Source organism: Hetaerina americana, unplaced genomic scaffold (genome assembly GCF_022747635.1).
Source record: "Hetaerina americana unplaced genomic scaffold, ioHetAmer1.1.p SCAF_16, whole genome shotgun sequence".
NCBI lineage: Eukaryota > Metazoa > Arthropoda > Insecta > Odonata > Calopterygidae > Hetaerina > Hetaerina americana.
In genome coordinates, this window is record NW_027286719.1 from 3,588,782 (window position 1) to 3,610,727 (window position 21,946).

The 21,946-nt window shown below is 41.0% G+C and overlaps 1 protein-coding gene across 2 annotated transcripts in view; it reads left to right on the top strand.

Annotated features, from left to right (window-relative positions):
* Positions 1-21,946, top strand: part of Fim (plastin-2 Fim) — a 95,795-nt gene that overhangs the window by 22,394 nt on the left and 51,455 nt on the right. The window contains exon 1 of one of the 2 annotated variants that reach the window (XM_071584039.1): positions 12,091-12,258. The exons of the other annotated variant lie outside the window; for it this stretch is intronic. Within the exon in view, the coding sequence (XP_071440140.1) occupies positions 12,196-12,258 (63 nt within the window). The 5' untranslated portion in view covers positions 12,091-12,195. Of the gene's footprint in view, positions 1-12,090; positions 12,259-21,946 lie in introns of those variants that run through there. 2 annotated transcript variants of the gene reach the window in all.

The following is a 21,946-nucleotide window of genomic DNA, read 5'->3' on the forward strand; positions in this document are numbered from 1 at the left end:
CAGTGAGTTCCTGGATTAACGGGAACATTTACAGTAGCGGATTATACGAAAGATTTGATTTTCGAAGGTTAGACGGACTTAGAATATTTACTGTAATATTTTAATATTATACAGGTGTATACACCTAAAATAGCCGTGCTGTAACTGTAGACTGTGCCATTCTCGAGTAGCAAAGACAGATAATTTTTTAGGCGGAAAAGCACTAATCATAAAATAGATTCTTTGGTTGGATTAAGCGTGCGTCACGGTGTCATGCACGTAACACGTCACAGGAACACGTGTACCGCCCAACTCTTTCCGATCTGTGTCGTCTTACAGCACCTGATTCACCTTTTCCATTGCCAAGGTCGAAGTGATTGGAAGGGCTGAAAAGGGAGCGGGTTAAAAAGAAGGCAGCCCACTCCGAGGAAAATGAAATACGGGGAAGTGATTCTCTCTTCGTCCCGTTTTCCGATCATTTTTGAACTCAATACGGGAACAATGAATGCGATAAGGGACAAGCGTGTATATCTGAAGATGAGTGTGCAATAGCGGAAGGAATGACACAATTCGAGAAAGCGGTAGACTTAGCTCGTCAGAATATATCAGAAGGTTGAGATACGGGGATATAAATTGAAGAGGTGTAAGAGTAATGCGGAGGCTGCACTCGGCGCCAGCAATGGGGCTTGCAAGCTTGTGTTGGTGCCATCTGATATCCGCATACCGTGGCAAACGTTCTGCGGGGTAACGAGTTGATAAGCGGATATGAAAAAGTTCGTTTGGAAGGATTCGAGGGGGATTTGTGAGAAGGAGGGAGGGGGTTCGTTTGAGGGATTTAATTGAATGATCATCGAGTAAATCTGATTAACATTATTGGGAACCGAATTGAAATCAGCTCGGAAGATCGTGTCGTACAATATTCATTTCTTATTTCGTAAGCATTAGGCGAAGTCATTGAATTTATTATTTTTTTATGTTTCCCCTCCTGGATCACGCCGAGAATCGTTGAGCGATGCACGTCCAATAATATATGAAGAGGATTCAAATAGCTAGTCCACACTGCGGAGGTGATGGAACTACCATTTGAAGAGGTTTACGAGGAATCTCCTGGGAAAGAGAATTCCTTCTCAGGTGCCTCGGATTTGGTGCTAATATTGCTGAAAGGCCTCTTCCCGGTATTCGTAACATTAGTGGACACTTAAAAAATTCCGGCAAAATCTTTGATGATGGGAGTTCATTGAGGATGAGCTGGTCGATACTGGGTAGCCTACTGCGTAGATGAGACTGGTCGAACAAGTATTTGGCATTCTTGGGAGAAAATTTAGCAAAAAGAATTAGATAGAGATAAGCCCAGAGAAAATCTGCCAGATTCGTGAAAAATTGTTATGATAAGAACACAAGTGCGACAGGTCTCTTTGGGGATTTAGGCTGGGAGCCACTTGAAATACGAACAGTGCAAGCGAGACTTAGACTTTTAGAAAGGTTCAGAACTGTCGAGTTTAACGATGACACTAAAGGAATTATCATGGCCCCACACTACTTAGGTACATCAGACCACAAAGATAAAATAAGGGAGATAGACTCCAGTACAGATAGATCTTCTCCCAAACAGGAATCATAATAGTAAGGAACCGAAATGACTTTAGAAATATGAAAAACATTTAATTTAAAAGTCGGAACAAAATTAAACATTGCAAAGATATCCGGTATATTTGTAGGTGCATGTGTGTGGGGTCTAAGGGGTCTTGCATGAATGTATGCCATATTTTGTTAGTGAACTGTCAAAATTTGTGGCTTTTGCTCGCGGTTTTTTTATGTTCTTAATTACGGGTGGTGCCCTAACACCCCCCGCCACACGCCCTTGCGGCGGCTTGCGGGGTATTAAGTAGGGTAATAGGGGCACTTGCACGCTTGGGGGGAGGGGGTGCGAGAACAGCATTGAGAGGAGCAAGAGTAAAGGATAGGAGGGTAGTGGAGGCAGGCTTCCTTCAGTAGCCCCCCCGAGTACCCGAGTTTGCTTACATGTGCTGCTAAGACATGCTCGCCTCTCGCTGGGCAGCAATCCACACCGACGCTCCCGTGCCAAAATCAGTTGCTGCGCATCACGCCCACAGATCACGTACCACTCAAACGTCCCCCCTCTCCTTCGCTATTTCCCATCTCGTGTAACGTCATCGATCAGGACGCCGAATGGGTTATGCCTGGGGTGTACTGAGTCACAACTTTCAGGTACGCTTTGTCTCCAACGTAGCGTGGTTATATAAATGTCCTGTGATTGATCTACTAAATTTACATTTTTTCCCATTTGGTGGTAGGTGCAGATTTTTTCGTTCAATACGGAATGCAAAATTGAGTAGGGAATCGAAAAGGAATTTACTAAGGTGGCTGGGAAATTTTTCCCTGAAAGTACTTTGTGCAATCGTCGGAAAATTTGATTATGTTTCCGTATCTAATGCTCTGGATTTCTGTATGTATTGCTCTGGGAAATAATTCAATTTGTATTGTTGCGTATTTGCCGAATCTCAGCAATGTGGGTGTCGAATTAAACATAACATTCTTAGGAGTTTTACTCAAAAGTTACTTATTACGTAAGCTGTCGTCTGGCTAACTTGCATATTCGATGGCGAATTCGTGAGGTTACGGTCAGGAGGTGTGTGAGAAAGAAACGACTTTTCCTTGTGAAAGTGAGAAGATAGAGTCGCGCAGTGAGTCAAGGCGGCATTTGCGTTTAGTTTTCCGGGTAAATATTGCGCCTGTTGTACTACGTGAAATCTCAATTTCGGGCTGCGGTTGGGGGAAACGATGATTAAGTGTATAAATTAGTAAACACTTGTCGAAAGAAGGAATTTAACCAGTTGGCCTTTTCTTAACTGCTGGTTACTCTTTCGCCCCTCTCTTTCTTTAATCAACTCACGTTTGACTTATTCCCCGTACTCTGGCATGAGACCAAAATGCCTTTGGTTTCTCGTTTAAATGTTCATCAATATTTTTCCTATTGCATTCCGGTACATATCCGCCTACACAACACCCCGCAAACTAAAAAAGAGCGTGTAACAAGGGCTCTACTTTTTTCGAAATTTTTCTTTGCCGTAGATGTTTGGTTGATCACTAGTGACCTCATTCCGTTTGTTGCTAGCGATATCATGCCGTGTATCTATCAACCAGACGTGACATAGCCTTTTACGTCCTATCGATTTTCTAGCTTCCACGTGGTGCTATCTATTGTAGGATGTGTAGGTTCGTTATATTTTTTCTTGGAATGAACCTTTTACTGCTGAGCGCGTAGTTTCAAAGATGTAATTCAATTTATCTTCAGTATCTCCGTGTTTGCTATCTGGCTTAAAATTAACAAATAAACCGCGTATCGTGAATTTTAAGCCAATATATTTCCCGTTTTAAAACTTAAAAAAATTTTCTTTCGTGCGTCTTATTTCTTCCCCTCGTCGGAAAAAAATATCATTTACTACTCTTTTTGTCCGCCAATTGGTGTAAAAGTTACTATAGTTAAGACCGTTACAGGTAAATCGTTCATAACAAATCAAGAATGTAATCATCCCAAATCGGCGAAGCGGATGATTGATGTGTGGAGTTCAACGTCAAAGATGCAATGGCAACAGGTATTTTTGTACTTACCCCATTTTAGAACTACGTGTGCTGCCATCAATAGATGGGACATAGAAATCACTGCCGATTATTATGTCTAGTTCATTGTTTTGGGATGAGAAGCCTTTGAATTGTTTTTCTAGTTTTAGTATTGAATTAACTCGATCGTTCGGTGGCCTGTAAAATATGCACTAATAGGCTTTTGGATTGAAAGCTCTTAATTGAACGCCATAATCTCAGGAGACGCAAGAGTTCTTATCTGCAATAAAACACGGCCCTGATTCTTTTTACTCTCTTTATATTTGTAAACGGAAAAGAATTTTTGCGAAAATGTCACCGTTGGCGAATCCAGCAAAGCTTTCAGACCCAAAAATTAAAGTTTTTGCTTGTGCTTCGGAAAGGTGACTTTGACGAATTACATATCATCTTGATAGGAAAATGTGGGCAAGGTTTGTGGAGTATTATGAACGTGTCAAAGGAAAACATTTAATTTCAATGGGAGATGGGTATTAAACTGGCGGGGCAAATGCGAGCGCAAAGCCAAAACGGAGTTCAGATGCAGAAATTACTCATCGGATGGGACTCGGCTGTTGAACCCATTTTATATATTTCTGGATTACGGGGAAAGACTACATTTTATTATTAATATTTGCTTTGGTTGCATAGCTAGGCACCAGTGTTTTAAGAAAATTCTGCGCGACGATTGCGTGCATCCCCAGCAGAGGATGACCGGCAAAACATGACAAACGCTACGAACCCTGCGTATAAATAAAGCGAGAACTTATTGTTAGATTGCATGAAAGAAAATAAGCAAGAAAAGAAAGTGAGCGCTGACCTTAAGTGCTTGAAATAATCGTCCATGTAGCATTTCAGTATTTCCCCTCACTCCTTTTCTTCGTGGCCTTGGTGCAGTTGTACACCCGGGAATGAAACTGCGTCGGCTCGTCTTCTTCGCTCTCGACGAATTCTCAGGAGAAAAATGACAAAAAGCCTAGTGACCCAACCCGATGACCTCTGGCCATATACCTACCTCACTACGGCGCTGGGTAGCTGGGGTCTCTGCACCCAACAGCGGCGCGCACCGTAAGATTCGCGTCCCATGGCGACTACCCCCTCTGTCCTTCGCACTTCCGACTAATTCGTGGGGTTGGATTATAAACAAATGTTTAAGTCGCAGAGCATGGCCACTTTCGTTTGCGCTCACTGCTTCGAGCCTCTTTCATGGTGCTTGACGCGCCCGCCTTAGGGACGGGCCAAGTGGCGCGCCTGGCAATCCGCCGTGGGAAATGAACTCGTGCTTCAGGGCCGCCCGATCTTCGCGCGCCCGTGTGCCGGAGGCCCTTGGGTGGAGGATGGGCTGCCCAGCGGATGGGGAAGTGGCCCGCCGCAAGGCGTCGCCGGAAGCGCACCCCGGACCGAGAACTCACTTCCTCTAGTCCAGTGTACGGATGCGTATATTTTGATGCAAATTGAAGTTTAAAGAAAAAGAACGTGTGAGTAGTGAGGGTTTATTCGTCTCTTAAAGCACATTTAGCGAATTGCTTAAATATTCTCTTAGCCCGATACCTGTATGCATACCTATCTTCGTACCTAATCTTTGTTTCTGGAATTGCTGAAAGCTTGGAATGTTAAGGCATTACTTGTTGTTTGGTTGATTGAGCGAAAATGGTTTATCTGTATATGATCTTCGATAATGCCGGTAATAGGGACGTGAATAGGGGTTGGGCTAGTGGCCCAGAGGGCCGGGGTTCGATTCCGGGTGAAGACTGTGGACACCCTAAGCTTCACCCAAGCTGTGTGATTTTTCGGGTGTCTGGTCTTCCTGGAAAATCATCGGCGCCACGGAAAGGAACTGGCCCGGGCTGGCATGTGAATTTCACACGCCCGAATAGGGATTGGCCTTCTATTATTTGAACTCTAGCCTCGCCTATTGGGCCCACCATTGTGTTGATTACTCTCTCTTGTCGTTTTGGTTTAAAGTCGATGATATATTTGTTTTTTCCCCGCCGTGATGACACTCGGTATGACATGGAATGAAACTTAAAATTGGAATGCATAAAAGTGTTCTCCTTAGAAGTAGGCTTTCTCCGTACTGGATCTACATTTTATTTGATTTTTTTTGCTCTTAGTTAAACAGATGGACTGCGATGAGACTGAAACCCATGAATAAGAATAATTAAATAATTCAGGGCTAGTCTATATATTTCGCATGCTTTCAAGACATACCTTTTTGCAAGGTGAGGGGAGCGAAAATTTATTTTAAATAGATTTAAAATATACTCAGAAGATTGTAAGGCTATGCAAGTATAAGCGTCGACAAAAAGAGAAAACCTGAAATTAATACTCCATGACACCTGTATTGCACTGCAAATAGAAATCTGGACAATTCGGTCTCAATTTCGCCCAAAAGACCTCTGTCCATCCATCCATCATGCTGTCCACCCTACCAGGAGTCGAAGTGGCCTCTGCGTCACATTTTGAGGGCACTCACGAGTACATTGATTGCAGAAACCCCCTTAGTGTGGATAATGGTTCTGAAATTTTGTAATTTCACCCAAGAAAGCAGCTCCATGATGAGCTCCGGATTTAACCGAAAATTCAAGGGAACGTTGGTTGGATAAATTGGTATTGATTGACTTAAATGCATTTTATCACCGGATATTTTTTGGGATCTTTGCGGCGTTACAATGCGGTGACGCTCGATCGACGTTTCGCAGCCAGTACGGGCATCATTTCGTGGGGAAACGATCCCCTTAGTCGTTACAGCGTGCTTTGGCCCTATTTCCATTCAGATTCTTTGTGTGTCCATGGTAAGGGGTGAATGGTGTAATCGTATATGTATTTGAAAGCTATTCGAGAATTTTTTAGAGTAAAAATCACTTGTCTCTATCAGGAATGACGTTAGGATAGGCAGGAGTGTGTCACGGTTGGTACTCACTGGCCGAGCATGTGCTCCGGATATGTTGAGGCTGGCCGGCATGGGAAGGAATGGGTTGAGCCGGGGATGTAAGTGGGAGGAGGGGAGGTGATTAAGTCGCTTGTGTTTACAGTTGATCGAGGAATAGTTAAATGAGAGGCAAGAGATAGAAACTATTGTTGAGAGCTTCAGAGGGCTAATTGAAGCAGTATAGGACGAAGATTAACCGCGAAAGAAAACGAAAGTAGTGATATTTCAGGGAACCGGAAGAGCTAAGTTCAAGAGAAGTTTAAACTTGGAAGTATGTCGGAGGGAATAACCCGGTGCAGATTTAGCAGCCCATGTATTCGGGCAGTATATTTGAGGAAAATTGGCATGGTGTGGGGACGTTGGGAGAATAATTGTGTTGGCGAAAGAACCTGAGAAGTGATGGCATGCATGTACATGAACGTAAAAGGGTAAAGAAAAGATGAGTGCAAACTTAAATGGTATGTAGAGCGCTGTATGGATGCGAAACCTGCAATGAGGTGAAAGGTTGAGCGTACATATATGGGAGGCTATTGGGATGTGGATAAGAATTGAGGAAATAGTTAAACTAAGGCAAGCGCCCAAGTTCTGAATGCTGTGTGTGAAGAAAGGACGTTGTTGGGGGAAATCCGAAATAGGCAGAACCAGTCGGTGGAGGATGTGTTGAAATGCAGTGGGATGTTGAAGGCCGTGATAAATGGAGACTATCGGTTAAGTGGCGTAGAGGAAGGGAAAGAGTGGGCGCTGTATACGTGTAGCATGACGACAGGTTACGACGAAATGAAGAAGGAAATAACTCTGGGGAAATTAGAGGGAATCTACGCGATGTGTAGGAGAGAAGTCGTTACCGATTGCCCATAACTTGAGGTAAAATACCATGAAAAAATATTATGGGTAAAGTGTGTTGAAAATTTATTTTCTGAAAGGTTTTTCGCTTTTCATTGGTTTTTCATCATTATTCGTGCCATTATTTGTAAACTAATTGGTGAAAAAATGCCACCATTCCTGCACAAGATCGAAATTTGTTTTAACGAAAATGGGGTATTTTGAAGCATGAATGTGTCCATTAATTGTTATCTTATAAATTTAAAATTTCAGGTCTTTGGATTGCGAAAAACTTGAAAATAGGGTATTTTGAAGCATGAATGTGTCCACTAATTGTTATCTTATAAATTTAAAATTTCAGGTCTTTGGATTGCGAAAAACTTGCTAATTCTAGACATTTACTATAAAGGCATGTTTAATTTTACTTATAAAGGAAGAGAGAACCTTGATGATCTTTTTCAAAAATGCATTTTAATTTTTTTACCGTTGCTGGGATTGAATAATTTTGTTTTTTTACAACAAAAATATAATATTGCGGATGAAAATAGCTCCAAAATTTTTATTCTGTTTTTAATCACGGTCACTTATAAAGGTTTCCCTTTTCTTGGTGGTTGTTCAAATTGTTTCATCTCTCCCTGGGATAAATACTTAAGGAAAGCAGCAGCTATAACAGTTCAAATCAAATCAGGGAAGCCATTTTTGCACTTATGTTGCATAATCTCTGATGGCATTCTAGTGGGATGAACAAACTTAAGAAAGCTAAAATTGGATATGTATCTGGGGTTCCTTGACATATACGAGGGTCATCCGGAAAGTAGTACCCGTTCGTGCCGCATGAAGTGCTGACGACGCGAGTAGCCGCTGGACGAGGTCAGATAGCTTCAGTGGCTTGTCTGCCTTCTCTGAGCCAAGTTGCGTGACGCTAGCATTGCCTGTGTTGTTTCTGTGATTGTTTACAATGTTTAAAAAATTGAGAACGCCGCCAGTTGTGAAGTGAGGGCAGTGATTAAATTCCTCAATGCAAGAAACGTTCGCCCATGTGATATTCATCGCCAATTAAAGGAGGTGTATGGAGACAATGTAATGGACGAGTCGTCTGTTCGGCGGTGGTGTCGCAACTTCAACATGGGGAGGGGGAACACACACGACGATGAGCGTTCGGGGAGACCGTCTGTCATTACAGACCAACTGGTGAGCTCAGTTGACGAATTCGTGAGGAACGATCGGCGCGTCACAATTGATGACATCTGTGAGCATTTTCCCAATGTTTCTCGAACAATTGTTCATGAAATTGTTAAACACCATCTGCATTATGCAAAAATTTGTGCAAGATGGGTCCCTCGCGTATCTCAATGAGCTGGCGGCGAAGGACTATGCAGCAGGAATACAGAAACTTGTCACACGTTATGACAAATGCCTTAATTTGCTTGGAGATTATGTTGAGAAGTAGTTTAAAGTATCCTCTTTCAAATAAAATTTTTTATGTTTGTTAATATTTACTTTTGTGTCTTTATTTCACGAACGGGTACTACTTTCCGGATGACCCTCGTAGTATGCTGGTAACCGTTCAGGTTTTCCTCTATCATATAACATTTTTAGTCGGCGCTGCGAGTAAAATATTGTCTTATGGTCGTATAAAGTTGAGAGTAAATTGTTTAGTTTATTGCTTATGTACCAGAGCCTCAACGCTGGAGCTTTAATGATCAATTATCGGCAGTTGCTCGATGCATTTATTTTAGAAATTCCTGCGCATTAGTACACGACCGTAAATGTCGTTTTACTGGTAAATAAAAATACAGAGACAATCTTCCGTTGCTTTCTGTTGGATTTTGTGCGCTAAGTACGAGTCAGCTATTAAACATAATATCTAAAATAACAGTCCTGTTTTAATTATTAATTTAAGGAACCTTCTTTGTTATTTGTAAATTTGTATTCAGGGGGGAATGGTATTTAATTGCAGTTGAAATTACTAAAAGGTTGAAAAATGGAATTATTTTTCACTCCGCACAAACGTAATGAAGATATAATTTGAAGACGTTGATTTGACGCATTTTCCGCGTCTAGGTGCATTTTGCGGAAGAATGTTATCTTGGGGACTTTATTTTTCCCTGAAATGTGCTGATGAGGATACTATAAACACGTTTCTAAGCCTGGATTTTGTTAGATTCCATGGCCAGTAATACCACTTGTTATTTTAAAAGTCGTGGGAATGACGAGAGCGCCAATGTGTTAATGGTTTGAGAAATGAAATTTGACGTTTGAAAAACTTTCAGCATTCTTTCAGAAGTGGAGCCATTTGTGTAAACCCGAGGTACTCCAAAGGTTCTTTCTACCAGGACTTTTTTTCTTCGTTTGCATGTGACTTTGTGTGAGTATAATTTGTGGTTATTCTTCGTAGATGTCTCAAAGTGGCGCAAAACTATTGCAGCTGAAGTGCCTACCAGAAAGTTGCCCTCATGTTAGCAATTTAATGGCGAACTAGCTTTTCATCTACATATAAACAAAACCCTGCAAGCCGCCGAATGGGAGATTGTGAAAGCATCAGTCGTACAGTAGAATTATTAGTTAAAATAATCAGCTCGATCATAAACGCACTCTGCAAATACATGCACAATACACAATGCAAATACTATGTAAATCAAAAGCATAATCATCAACCGGAAGATGGGTTTTGATATGTGAGATTATTGGTCACCTCGGTCTATGCCCTCACAACAGTTTATGGGAAGCTGAGGGTACCCAGAGGCATCCCCGGGTATTGAACTTGGATCCTCCGGATAGTAGTTCAACGCTCTTCGCTCAATTTGGTCGCACGCGATCTCTCAAACGCCTGAGAACTGTAAGGTAGACCTCAGCATTCACTGTTTGTCCTCCAGGAAGAAATTCACGATGAGCGCCACCTTCGACATCAAAGAAAACCAGGAGCGTGACTTTAATTTTCGATCGGCTTTTTGTTGATTTATTTGGTTTGATTTAATCCACTCGAAAACAGATGAATTCTTCGGAGCATTATCACCGTAAACAGCTGTCAACATTTCGGTTTTTTCTTGAAAACTTTAACCGCACTTCACCGAAAAATTTGATGTTGGTTCGTTGTTCCGTGATTTCGTCAATTTCCATTTTCGAGAAACAGTCGAAACAAGGGCAACAGAAACTGACATAACTGGCACCATACGCACAGCTCGACGATCCGCCAAGCACCGACGGCTCATTGGGTCTCGGGCAACTAGCCTGCCGCCGGTAGTGGGCGGGGCTATAGTCCGCGTCATGGCCGCACTAACCGCGTTTTCTAAATGTGGCCTAACGCAATCGAACTAACGCCTCTCTCTTAATTTTTCATTACATTTGCCAAAAACCCGTCGATTGAAACCAACCCTTTTTAAGGCTGACCCGCATACTCTTCTAACGCGTCATTGATGCCAACACGTGACAACACTTGAAGTATTTGACCTGCTCTGAAATGCTTATCTCCATCCATCTAATTTTATATTTCATGTCTTATTTATCTTTTCTTATATTCCAGAACATGTGTTGTAGATATTCTGATAATTAATTCGAATCCCAATTCTTCAAACCACTCCGATATGTGGCGTCAATATTTTAGAGATGTGCTCGCAATCTGCCGGTGTTCTTATTTCTGTGTAAATCTCTGTGTCGCCTGCAAATTATCTAATATTTGTGCGAATGTGGGAGATTTAGTCGCGATTATATGCGTAGAAAAGGTAACGCTCTGCTATTCCACGTTTCCACGAAACAAATATAACTTAATTTCGACCGGTTTGGATAGAGCGTGTCATCATCTGGCCAGATGATGACACGCTGTGTTGAAACCGGTCGCAGTAAAGTAATGTTTTGTGAAATAGCAGAGTGTTACCTTTTCTACGCATCATGAAGGAGTTCCACCAAGTTACGCCAGCCACCAATGTATGCATCGCGAATATATGCTTGGTAGAGTGGGGCTTTTAATGTTTTTTGTTATATGATATTTTTGCAATAACTGTTGAGAAATATTTTTCCAATAATTTAATAATTCCCGATGATCGAGGCTTCAATACTAAAAGTTGTCTACAACAGTCTGATTATTGAAAATTCCTACCTTAATAAACCGTGCTTCGATCGTTATCCATTCGAAGGATTTATCACTCGTATAATGCCTAGCCCTAATTTTTTCATGTACGACTGACTATGGAAGGTCATACGAGTATCTGTGTCGGTAAATTTTTACCGTGAAGCACCAGGCTTTTCTGGCAGCACGAATGCAGTGGTTTCTTTCCATTGGGAGAAATCGAGAAGAGCGTCGATGCCAAAGTTTGGTTTTCGAACACCACCGAGAGGATGTAAGCAATTCGATGGAGGGAGGAAATTCGAACACTTGGAAACAGTCCAGGGTGACGTGGGCCTCGTGTTAGAGCGAATAGACCGTATGACCACCCTCGGTATTTGAAATACCATTCCCAAGAATCTTTCCCATTGCATCACCTGAAATTCTGGGTTGGATCAAGTTGACAGGGTTAATCGTCATTATTTTAGGCCGTGGAAAGGAACGTAAAATGCACTGCATTGTTTTTTTTTTAATTTCGTAGTGTGTTTTCAGTCGAACTGTTGAGCGAGGATGTTCGCGGAGTTGGGGGACTCCATAGCGGTCAAACCACATCCTTCCGCAGCTCTGCTATAGAAACTAATAAGCTCAGTCACCAGAGTTCGAACTGAATTCGCTGTCGCCTTGTTTCTGTCAACTGGAGAACAAGTGTTTGCCCGAAGGTAATCCGTACTACCAGCGGGGTTTACCATTTTTGGAGACTTTGGTTTTCCTCGGTGAATTGTTCCGCGGCAGTGCTTTCGGGATGGATATGCCATTGCGGAGGCAACTGAGTGCGTTCAGACTCACTCCAGAACTAAAATTTGAGGTTTGTGAAAGACGTCATTTTACAGCCATTTTGCCCAAAAAGATATTCATAGACGTGGTGTCAGTTTGGAGGAAAAACATTATTCATATTGCTCCAATTACTGTGAGTGTCAAGTGCATTATTTATCATGAATATATTTATTCTGAAAGTATGTTCTTACATTAAGTGGATACTTCTTGCCTGTTGAATGGTGGAGCTGGTTCATAGTTTGTACTGTACCAAGTTGCGTCGCGATTGACTGATTAATTTAACCTTCCGATTTCAAGGTTGTTCGCTGCTTATTATTAATTGTTAAAACTGATCTACATCTACATCTACTCAATACCCCGCAAGCCGCCGCAAGGGCGTGTGGCGGGGGGTGCTAGGACACCACCCATAATTTAGAAAAGGAAAAAAAAAAAAAATCGCATGCAATAACAACAAAATCATATATAAAAAAAAAAACATGGCATACATTCATGCATGAACACTTACACCCCACACACATGCAAACACTCAAACTACCAACTAACATACACATGCACCTGAAAGTATACCTAACATCTCTATAGTGTTTAATTTTGTTCCGACTTGTAAATTCAAAGTTTTTAATATTTCTAAAGTGACTTCGGTTTCTTGCTATTATGATTACTGATTGTTCGGGGAAAGAATGAGTATTTGTACCTATCTGTCTTGGAATCTATCTCCCTTAGTTTATCTTTGTGGTCTGATCTACCTAAGTAGTGTGGGGCCATTATAATTCCTTCAGTGTCATATTTAAAACTGACTGATCATTGTTAAAACTGATGACCTCATATGTCTCGTTGAATACGGGATAACTGTTGTTGCTTTGCAATTTTGTTAAATAGTTTTTATCAGCCTATTGTTGAAATCATTTATCTGTACCTCAGGCGTTTTGGTCGGTTTGTTGTCATAACGTTTTGTCTTCCCGTCGGTACTAAGTTGACATGAGACAAAATTACGACAGTATATTCAATGAACGATGTAAGCACTCCTTCCGTGTGCCAATACTGCAATCGTCCTTCGTTGAAAGATTTCAGCATTACGTTAGCCACATCTTACGAGAGTCATTAACATTTGCCGTGGTGTTAGGGAGACTTCTTATGCTTTCACTTGATGAAAGAAAGGTTATTCCTAGTTAAATGGATGAAAAGCGAGTTATTTTGTGCAATCTAGCGAAAAAATCGTGGATGGTGACTGAGGGAAATTGGTATAGAGAAGGGGACATATTCAAGGTGCAAATGAGAAAATTCTCAGAATTGATTAGAGAATCTTATTTTGAATTGGCATTGAAGTTAAAATTGTCGTGTAATTCAAAAAGATAAATTGAAAGCGTTAGAAATCCATGATTCCTAATTAGCCCGATGAGATGGTTAGCAAGTGCGAGAAATTCGAGGGATTTTATTTGTCAATTATCCATTTCTCCCAGCTTTTGAGCATTAGGAGTGCGCATTCAGTTTTTATGAAATTCTTGAAAGGTAATTGAACAGGTGGTCTCCTATTTTTGTGTGTGGCATTAATTGCGTGTATGAATGATCTGAATTAACCATGTTAAACTTCGGGACTCCCGTATTCTTGAAATTGCCTTTAATTTTTTATGTGGAAAAGGCAAAAGAATATTAGTAATGTAATTGAGTAATTTGTGAAAGAATTCGTATTGATGTAAAGTAGTAATTTAAATAACTATAAAAGTAAGAGCTCTACCGCACGAAGATCAACTACGGAGAAGCTGAATTGTATCATGAACACGTTTAAAAAAAGCATGATCGTATAATTCATATGGATAGATAAAAAATAAAAATGCTTAATGAGCGAATTTCGCACAAAAAATTTCTTACGAAAATAACTTTGTGCTTCATGACTAAAGCCTTTAATTTTCTATGATTCGCGTGCTAAGTTTTTTTACGGCTTCATTAAATCCTTGCCAGTTTGTTCTGGGGTAGTGGTAATGCTCTGGACTATTTGCATTAGGATTAGTGTTTTCATTCTTCTTCCTGGGAGTTCTTCGTTTGATGTGCTCTGATTTTGCACGCTTTCAAAGTTGTTCGCTATTGATATCAGAATCGCTTTAATTTGTTTCCATCTAGCCCATGTCAAATTGGGCCTTTATCTATTTAGTGTCTTTCCACCTCTGGACATATTGATTCGTCTTATTCAGCTTACCTACATGCACGCTCGTTTCATTTTCGTCGTGGCATTTGTTCAAAGAGTCATAGTGAAAGCGAAAGTTCCATGTACATTTCATATTTGAGCTGCTCTTGAAAATTTCAACTTAGTCGCAGTGGGGAAGTGTCATTGAGGCCTGGAATGGTCGGAGCCTCCCTTAAGCCTTAAACGCGAAGGTTGGAGGCGTAAGGAGGTTGAGTTACGAGCGTGCCAGGAAATTCACAGGTGCCCTTATCAGAGTATACCTTTCAGTTACTCCCAGTTCTTAGTACGTTCAAAGCGTTTTACATCTTGTTCGAATGAACCGCTCTTTCAAGGAATGCTGACCAAGTCAAGGTAGGAAGCTAGAATATGGAAATTTCAGCATCTTTTGAATCTCACTGTAAACTGAGCGAGCGCCATTCTGATCACGCTGCAGTGTTGCGAAGTGAGGTTGTTCTGGTCGCCATATATTTCGGGAGGTCTAATTTTTATGCTAAGGTTAATGTAGTCTTATATTATTGTTAGCCATCATTTTTGCCTTTTTTCTGTCCATGCCATAGCCATTTCAGAATTGTTCCTTTGCCAAAACAATATTTAGCCTTGCTCAGCTATGTTTTTCCATCGCTGTTTCTTCAAACAAATGTATCGTGTACGTAGGACTAAGAGCATTTCTGAGATCACTTTCCTATCTTTTCACAATGACGACCTTTTGTTGCCAAATCTTGTTCAGTTACCCATTTAAAATTTTATTCCACATTTGGGAACTGTGAGAATTTAAAGTTGTGCCTTCCCCATGTTACCGCATTCTTAAATTTTTCTCATCGAATGAAATTCGATCAAGGAAAGTTTTTAGTTTCGTTTCTTAATGTGTCCAACCGCAGGCCTGTTTCATATCACCTCGCATATCCGAGATAAGATTTAGTTCTCTTCCTCGCCACTCCCTGTACCCTTAGCTCACCATTGGAGTCGGTCGATCCATCATCACTATCAGATTATTTCATCCTGTTTTGTTCTCAGTTTTAGCTTCTGTTCGATGAAACAAACTACATCTACATCCCCCTTCCGGTGTGTGTCTCCTTGCCGTCAAGGACATGAGGATATCCACTACATTTTATGGATATGCTTTTATAGGTACAATTATCTGCTGCCATTCCCTCTTATTCCCAATAAGTCCGGAATCTACTTAACATTGTTTCTCTCCCCCGTCGTACTAAATTACTCTCCCTTTCTTTCCTCTTTACTCTGAATAAGCATTACAAACCTATACTTTCTTTCTACATTGTGTTTAGTTTGTCCCCAAAATCTCTTGCAATGATTCAGTGAAATAATTCGAGTTGCTTGCTCGCTTCTTCCTGGTGCGCTTATTATTCTGGATGAGGTTTTCTTGCAAAGTAATGGCATTATTTCTGCACGATAGTAAGACTCATTTGAAGATGTTTTATGCGTATTCGTGGTTTTACACCCTCGGGATAATTGGGCGAAAAGTCGGTAATGATATTTCATTTTATTCCCTGGAAATAGCGATACACGGATTTGAACAATAGAGTATTTCTGCTCAATTTTCGTGATTTTGAAATGAGGAAATTTACTAAGTAACCCAAAAATTGAGGTATAAGTCAGAGGTGCAAAGGATAGCGCACCCACGTTAATCTGAATCACTCCTTCCACCCTTGCCGCAAGAATCACCGCAGACGGTCCTATTTATAGTCTTGAGTTTTGATAGCACTTAGACACGCAATTGTCTTAAGCGATGCTTCGACAGTCCTTGCAAATGAGAAACGACCCGATCACCGGGAATCCCCGAATCGTGTATCACAGAATTTCAGAAATTCGCCTGAATCCGGGAGGTTCTTTCCCGATTCGCCTTGAAGTTTCGAAGGAAATTATTGATTAAGCTAGCAATTTGCCCAATTATCCAAAGTGTGTTCGCTACGTTATGAAAAACTCTAAGGTGATTTCTAAAATCTTTTAGAAGTAAAAATTGTTACACGGGAATTCCTTAACACAGCGTGAAAGCAGCGGGAAAGAAACGCCGAAGTGGAGTGCAAGCTACTAGGATAGTTTAATGGAATCCGACTTTTGAGGACACCTAGTCGGGAAAAAATAAAAAATTGAGAAGGAATGTTTAGATTTGTCAGGTTTGTGCGAAGTTGGGATTAAAGACTGCGGGGATTTCTGGGGTGAGAGTTACAGATTAATTTTCTCTGGTGTGGAGAGAGAAGCGTTGTGAAGTAGACACAGTACGCAGTTGTAAATTATTGTTATGGTGCGACCTGCGTGTCTGTATACTTCAATTTCAGAAAACTGAGCGTTTCGGTTAAATTTTGCTGAGCCTTACTCACTCGTTTCAGTCGAGATTAAACCCAAGACCGGCCTCATAGAAGGAGAACGTAGATTAGAACTGTAATTAGTGGTGTATTAATGTTTAGAATGAAATATACGCCGTGGAAAGATTATGAAATGAGGAATTTTACAGGAAAGGATTAAACTGATGACAAGGACTCTTTTGAAATACTACATAGGTAATGGAATTACTGATGAACTTGCGTGCTGAGTCGAAACGATTATGGATTAGGAAAACAATTATGAAAAGGAAAGTGGGTCTATGAAAAAGAGATGATGGTCCTATTTGTCTATTTGAGCCTTTGAGGACGCAGGCATGAAGAAAGCTGTCGGAAAAAATGGTTTGGGTCGCGGGGGAGCTACGGAGATCTAGCAGTGCCCTGCTCAAAACATTCTGTACCAGTTCTTGAAAAATATGTGTATAGAATTCCCGTGGTGATTCCTTAAAATATTGAAACACTTGTTTCAGGAATTTCTACAGAATTCCTAAGGGCGTTCTGTAGAAATTCATGAAGTCTGCTGTAAAGATTCGTCATTGTTACTAGCATGACGCCAGCGGCAGTTGTCGGAGCCGACTCCGACAGGCCAGGCAAGCGAGGCGGCGGCAAATGAGAGCGCCCCACACTCGCTGAAGAAGGCCTGTTGAGCGGCCCCCACTCGAGGCGCAGAGCACTCGAGTTGGACGCTGATCAATCAGGATGGGCCTATTTCAATGAGACAAGCATCGCAATTTTAGTTCGTTTCTTACTTCTGAGGAACATTGTTACACGTTTTTCTTTGACTGTGTTGGCAAAATCGTTTACCAGGGCGAGAAAGAAAAATGAGCATATTTTCATCCCCGAAGGGCAACACCGAAAGTCGGGGCATGACCGTATGAATATTTTTGGTTCGATCGCCCCTGAAGGTGCCATTAATTTTGCAGGACATCTTTATCTATGATAATACAGGTTTGCAACTCATGGGCGAGCGAGCGTCACGCCCGACGTCTTCGTCGCTAGTCCAGAGCTACGATGGTAGTATTTCAAACGTTAGTTGGGGTCGATCGAGTTGGTTTGTCGGAGCGACAGACACTTAGGGCATTGCATTGCTTAGGGAGTCGCATTGTTTCCCGGGGTGGTGAGGAATGCGAATGCCTGAACATTAAGGGTACATGCCTACCTTCCTGGGTTTCGCAAAATGTGGAAACACCACCCGAGGGAGCGCAATTAGGATTACAACCCGGAAAGAAAAAGATGCATCTTTGTTTATTCACTTAATGTTTTAATTTTACGAACCGAGTTTCAACCTTTCCCTTCCGTAATGAATAAGTTCTACAAGGTCAAGCCTGAAATTACGAATTTGAAGTAAACAACAGTTGGGGAATCCCTTTCCTCAATACATTTGGCAACGACGCCCACGCAAGTTATTAAGTTTAAAGCGCCATTTTACAGTTAGTGGAGGCTCACTTGGTTGCGATACTAGATGATAAGAGCGCCAGTGGCGCGTCCAGTGGCGAAGTAACAGACCGATGCGTTTCAATGGCACCTCAACAATGCCAATGCCGCTTGGTGGAGAGAACCGGTTGTGGCCGGGACGCAAAGAACCTGCGATTATGGCCTCTTCTCCTGACGACGATATTTTATATTACTTTTTTCCGATACTTTCGCAAAATGCAATCAACATTCTTGCGAATTACTATCGAGGCTTCCTTATTTATTTCTTCTTTTGTGAGTGCAAGTGTATAATCTGGTAATACAAGGTCTCATTACAGAATTTCGCGCAGTTAAAATATTATGAGAAGCCGGAAAAAGTTGGTCGAAGACAAAAGAAAGAAGAAGACATTATTATAGTCCGGTCGAAGGTTGAAACGAATGAAAAAACGCTCCCATTGTGTCAGCGACCCAAGGGCACGCCGCAAATTTTTTCGCGCCGTTTCTTATTGCCTTGTCTTATTTTTGGCATGGGAAACGTTGAAGCGTCCATCTCTTGGGACTGCATACGAAAAACTAATGATTCCCAATTAGGCACCGTTGCAAACCAATACGTGAATCCGTGCATTATACGTGTCATTCGTTGCGAACTTCGGAGAGGCAATTGAAAACTGGCGAGAGGCGAATAGTAGTCCCTCGTTTTGGGCTCGAGCGAGGCACTTCCTCAAATCACCAAAGCCCTTGATGGTAAACATTCAGCCAGAAACCATTCGAGCTCTAGAGGCGCTGAAAAACGTACGCAAATATTACGTTTCGAGCCGCGAATTTGCCGTATGCGGACGAAGGGGGGAGGGGTTTGTTTAATTCTTACTCGTATCTTGGCATGCCATCGGGAATGAAATCTGAGGTCGTTCCGACAAATCCATAAACCAATCCTGACTAAATCTTAGCCATCTGTTGGGCACAAGAGATGCTATCACGTCAGCGGGACAAGTTGGTTCCAGCGGGCCATTGATGTGTTTATTCTTTATAGATATTTTCAATTCTATGAATACATCGAAACAAATTCTCATATCGGAGTATTTTCTCATGAAAGGAAAACTTAAATGACAGCATTAGTTTTCACGGGGTGAACCTTCTTTCGCTTAGTGCCGTAGTACCGTTGCCAAGGTGCTTGCAAACTAACAGCATGCTAAGCTTCGACCTGGTGGCATGTTCAAGCTTCTCCTCTCCATTTCCAATAATTTAGAATAGTCTTTATGTTTGAAATCAAACGTATGAATATCGTTATCTGTCCACTATACCCTATTAAACATTCCGTAGAATGTAAGGGATCCTAAAAAATTCTACGAAAATTACAAAGCTTTCCGTAAAGAAAGGTTCCTTGCAACGGAATAATAAGGAAAATACACACGGCTAGTCTGCGAAATTCTGTAGACTTAAGTTTTCTACGGAAATCTTCCTAGCAGCCCTTACTCTTTAAGAAAAACACGGCCGACAGCCGAAATCCTCCCGAAAATGTAATAGAGGTGAATCAAGTGACGACTGTTGTCTTCTAAGTCAATAACGTCACCAAAGCAATCGTTATTCACACATTGGGTAACAGATTTCTTTAAAAATTACCTAGCGACTTATACTGGTATTCTATAGCACGGACGCCTGAACTCGTTTCAAATTTTAAAAATCTTCCTAATGAATTAGTATTTCCAGAATAATATTTTTCTGGTAGAAAGTTCACAGAACCTGCGTTGTGAACTTTCTTTGTGAAATTTGTAAAAAGTGTTTCGTCTTGATATTTACTCATTTCTGGAAATTTAACAGCAATACATTTCTGCTGTAAGAAATCAAATCATCCTCCAGGTGAACTAAGAAAAAATGGTACATCCAGTATTCATTAATGCAGAGGTGTTCTCAGTTTGAAGAGACAGTGGATAAATTAATTATGATGTAGTAATGGCTGATTAACTTTTGAGCTGAAAGTTTGGATTGCTATATTCTGCTGCTGTGAAATAATCGGGGAACGTAATAGGTTTTATTTCGATTGGTTACGTAGTTGTAACATAGAAATCATCAGGCTGGTAATAATTAGCGACGAAAATTTAAACAGTGCCACAATTTTATTTATTAGATCTTCTGGATAGCCATTGTTAACTGGAATAGTTTTAATTACATAAACTTCCTTGTTTATATTGGATTCTGATATGGGGATTGAGGCTAATCGGTGGATCATTGCATGATTTGCCGAAATCTTTACGGCGAAGCAACGCCTCGAAGAGGAGATAATTAATTGGTCCGCGTACATTTCCCTCCGGAAAATGGAGTACTCTAACCCATATTTGTCTTTTCCAATGGATTGGTCGAGGAAATTCAGGGAGCCTTTTTCTTCTTGTTTTGTCGCAATAAAAATTTTTACCGAAAGAAAGTTACGAAAAAAGCCGTAAGAAACATTTACTACCCCGAATATCTAAAAGATCCCACTGCCAAATGGAGACGTATAATCTATCTAGGGAATATTTCTCTAGATACAATCAAGATTTTGCCTAAAGAAAAAAAATAAATGTGCCTTTTACAGTGGTTCATGGCTACAAACCTGATCTCTCACACTGGAGACTAAGTCCCCAAAGACGAGAGGAGTGGAGTGTATGGATTAAAGTGCTCGGAATGTAACGCAAAGTATATTCGGCAAACAGGATACAAATTTAAAGAAAGGATTAAAGGACACCAAACATGTGTAAAAAAAGTAAGGACATAACATCTCTCTTTGCAAGCACCTCATCGAAAGGTACCAAAAAAGTGACTTTGTGATTAAAACTCTTCATTTTGAAAATGATGGTCAAAGACTCGATGTTGAAAATTTTGAAATGCGTCCGTTGCAAGGATGAACTTGCCCACGAAATGTTGAATCCCTCCCTCTCCTGAGCGTTACTCTCTGCCAAGTCAACGTTTCACACCCGAAGATGTAATTCTCTTTTCCTCCGAGCTACATTTTAACCTTTCATCCCCTCCACCCTCTCACACCCTCCCTCTCTCACCCCCTCCCTCGATCAGAAGGTATATCTACCAATTAGGCTTCTATGATGATCACCTGATAATGACGTTCAGCGTCGAAACCTGGGTCGTGTTTTTAAATAAAGTGTGTGGAATTACATTGTCAATAATTTCATTTCAATTGTAACCATCTCGTATACTTATAAAATTAACTTGAGCATCAGTTGTATCGGAAATATCTCTGAAGCAGTCATAAATGTGAGCAATGCAGTAAATGTCTCAAGTGAGACTCAATGGGAAGAGTAGGAAAGATGGTGCCCTCTTTCAACTCATTGCTACCCAAACATTTACTGCATACCTCTAAGTATGTGTGATGTAATCTTTTATCCGTGACTTTAATGCATTGCCGCACTGAGCACACACGAAATGGCAGGAGACATTTTCAGCAGCATGGAATATTTTCCTAATAAGATGCTTTAAAAATGGCAGTTTGTGTTTATGATATTGAACATGACCACGAGTATTTATTTCATTGCTTCAAAAGCTAAATTATTAGAAAGGGAGAATGGCAGTAGCATAGCCAATATTTCATAGAGCTAAAATCCATTTACACCATCGACCTCTAGGTTAACATTTTCGCAATCATTATTTTCATGTCATCTGCAAAATTATACTCATCAGTTGCCCTATTTTCACCACTCTCTTCTGAATCCTGAATGGAATTTGTGTTGTCTTATTTGCAGTCCCTCTAAAATTAGATCTTGCTGCGGCTTCATTGCTACTTCGAACTCGTTCTCTCA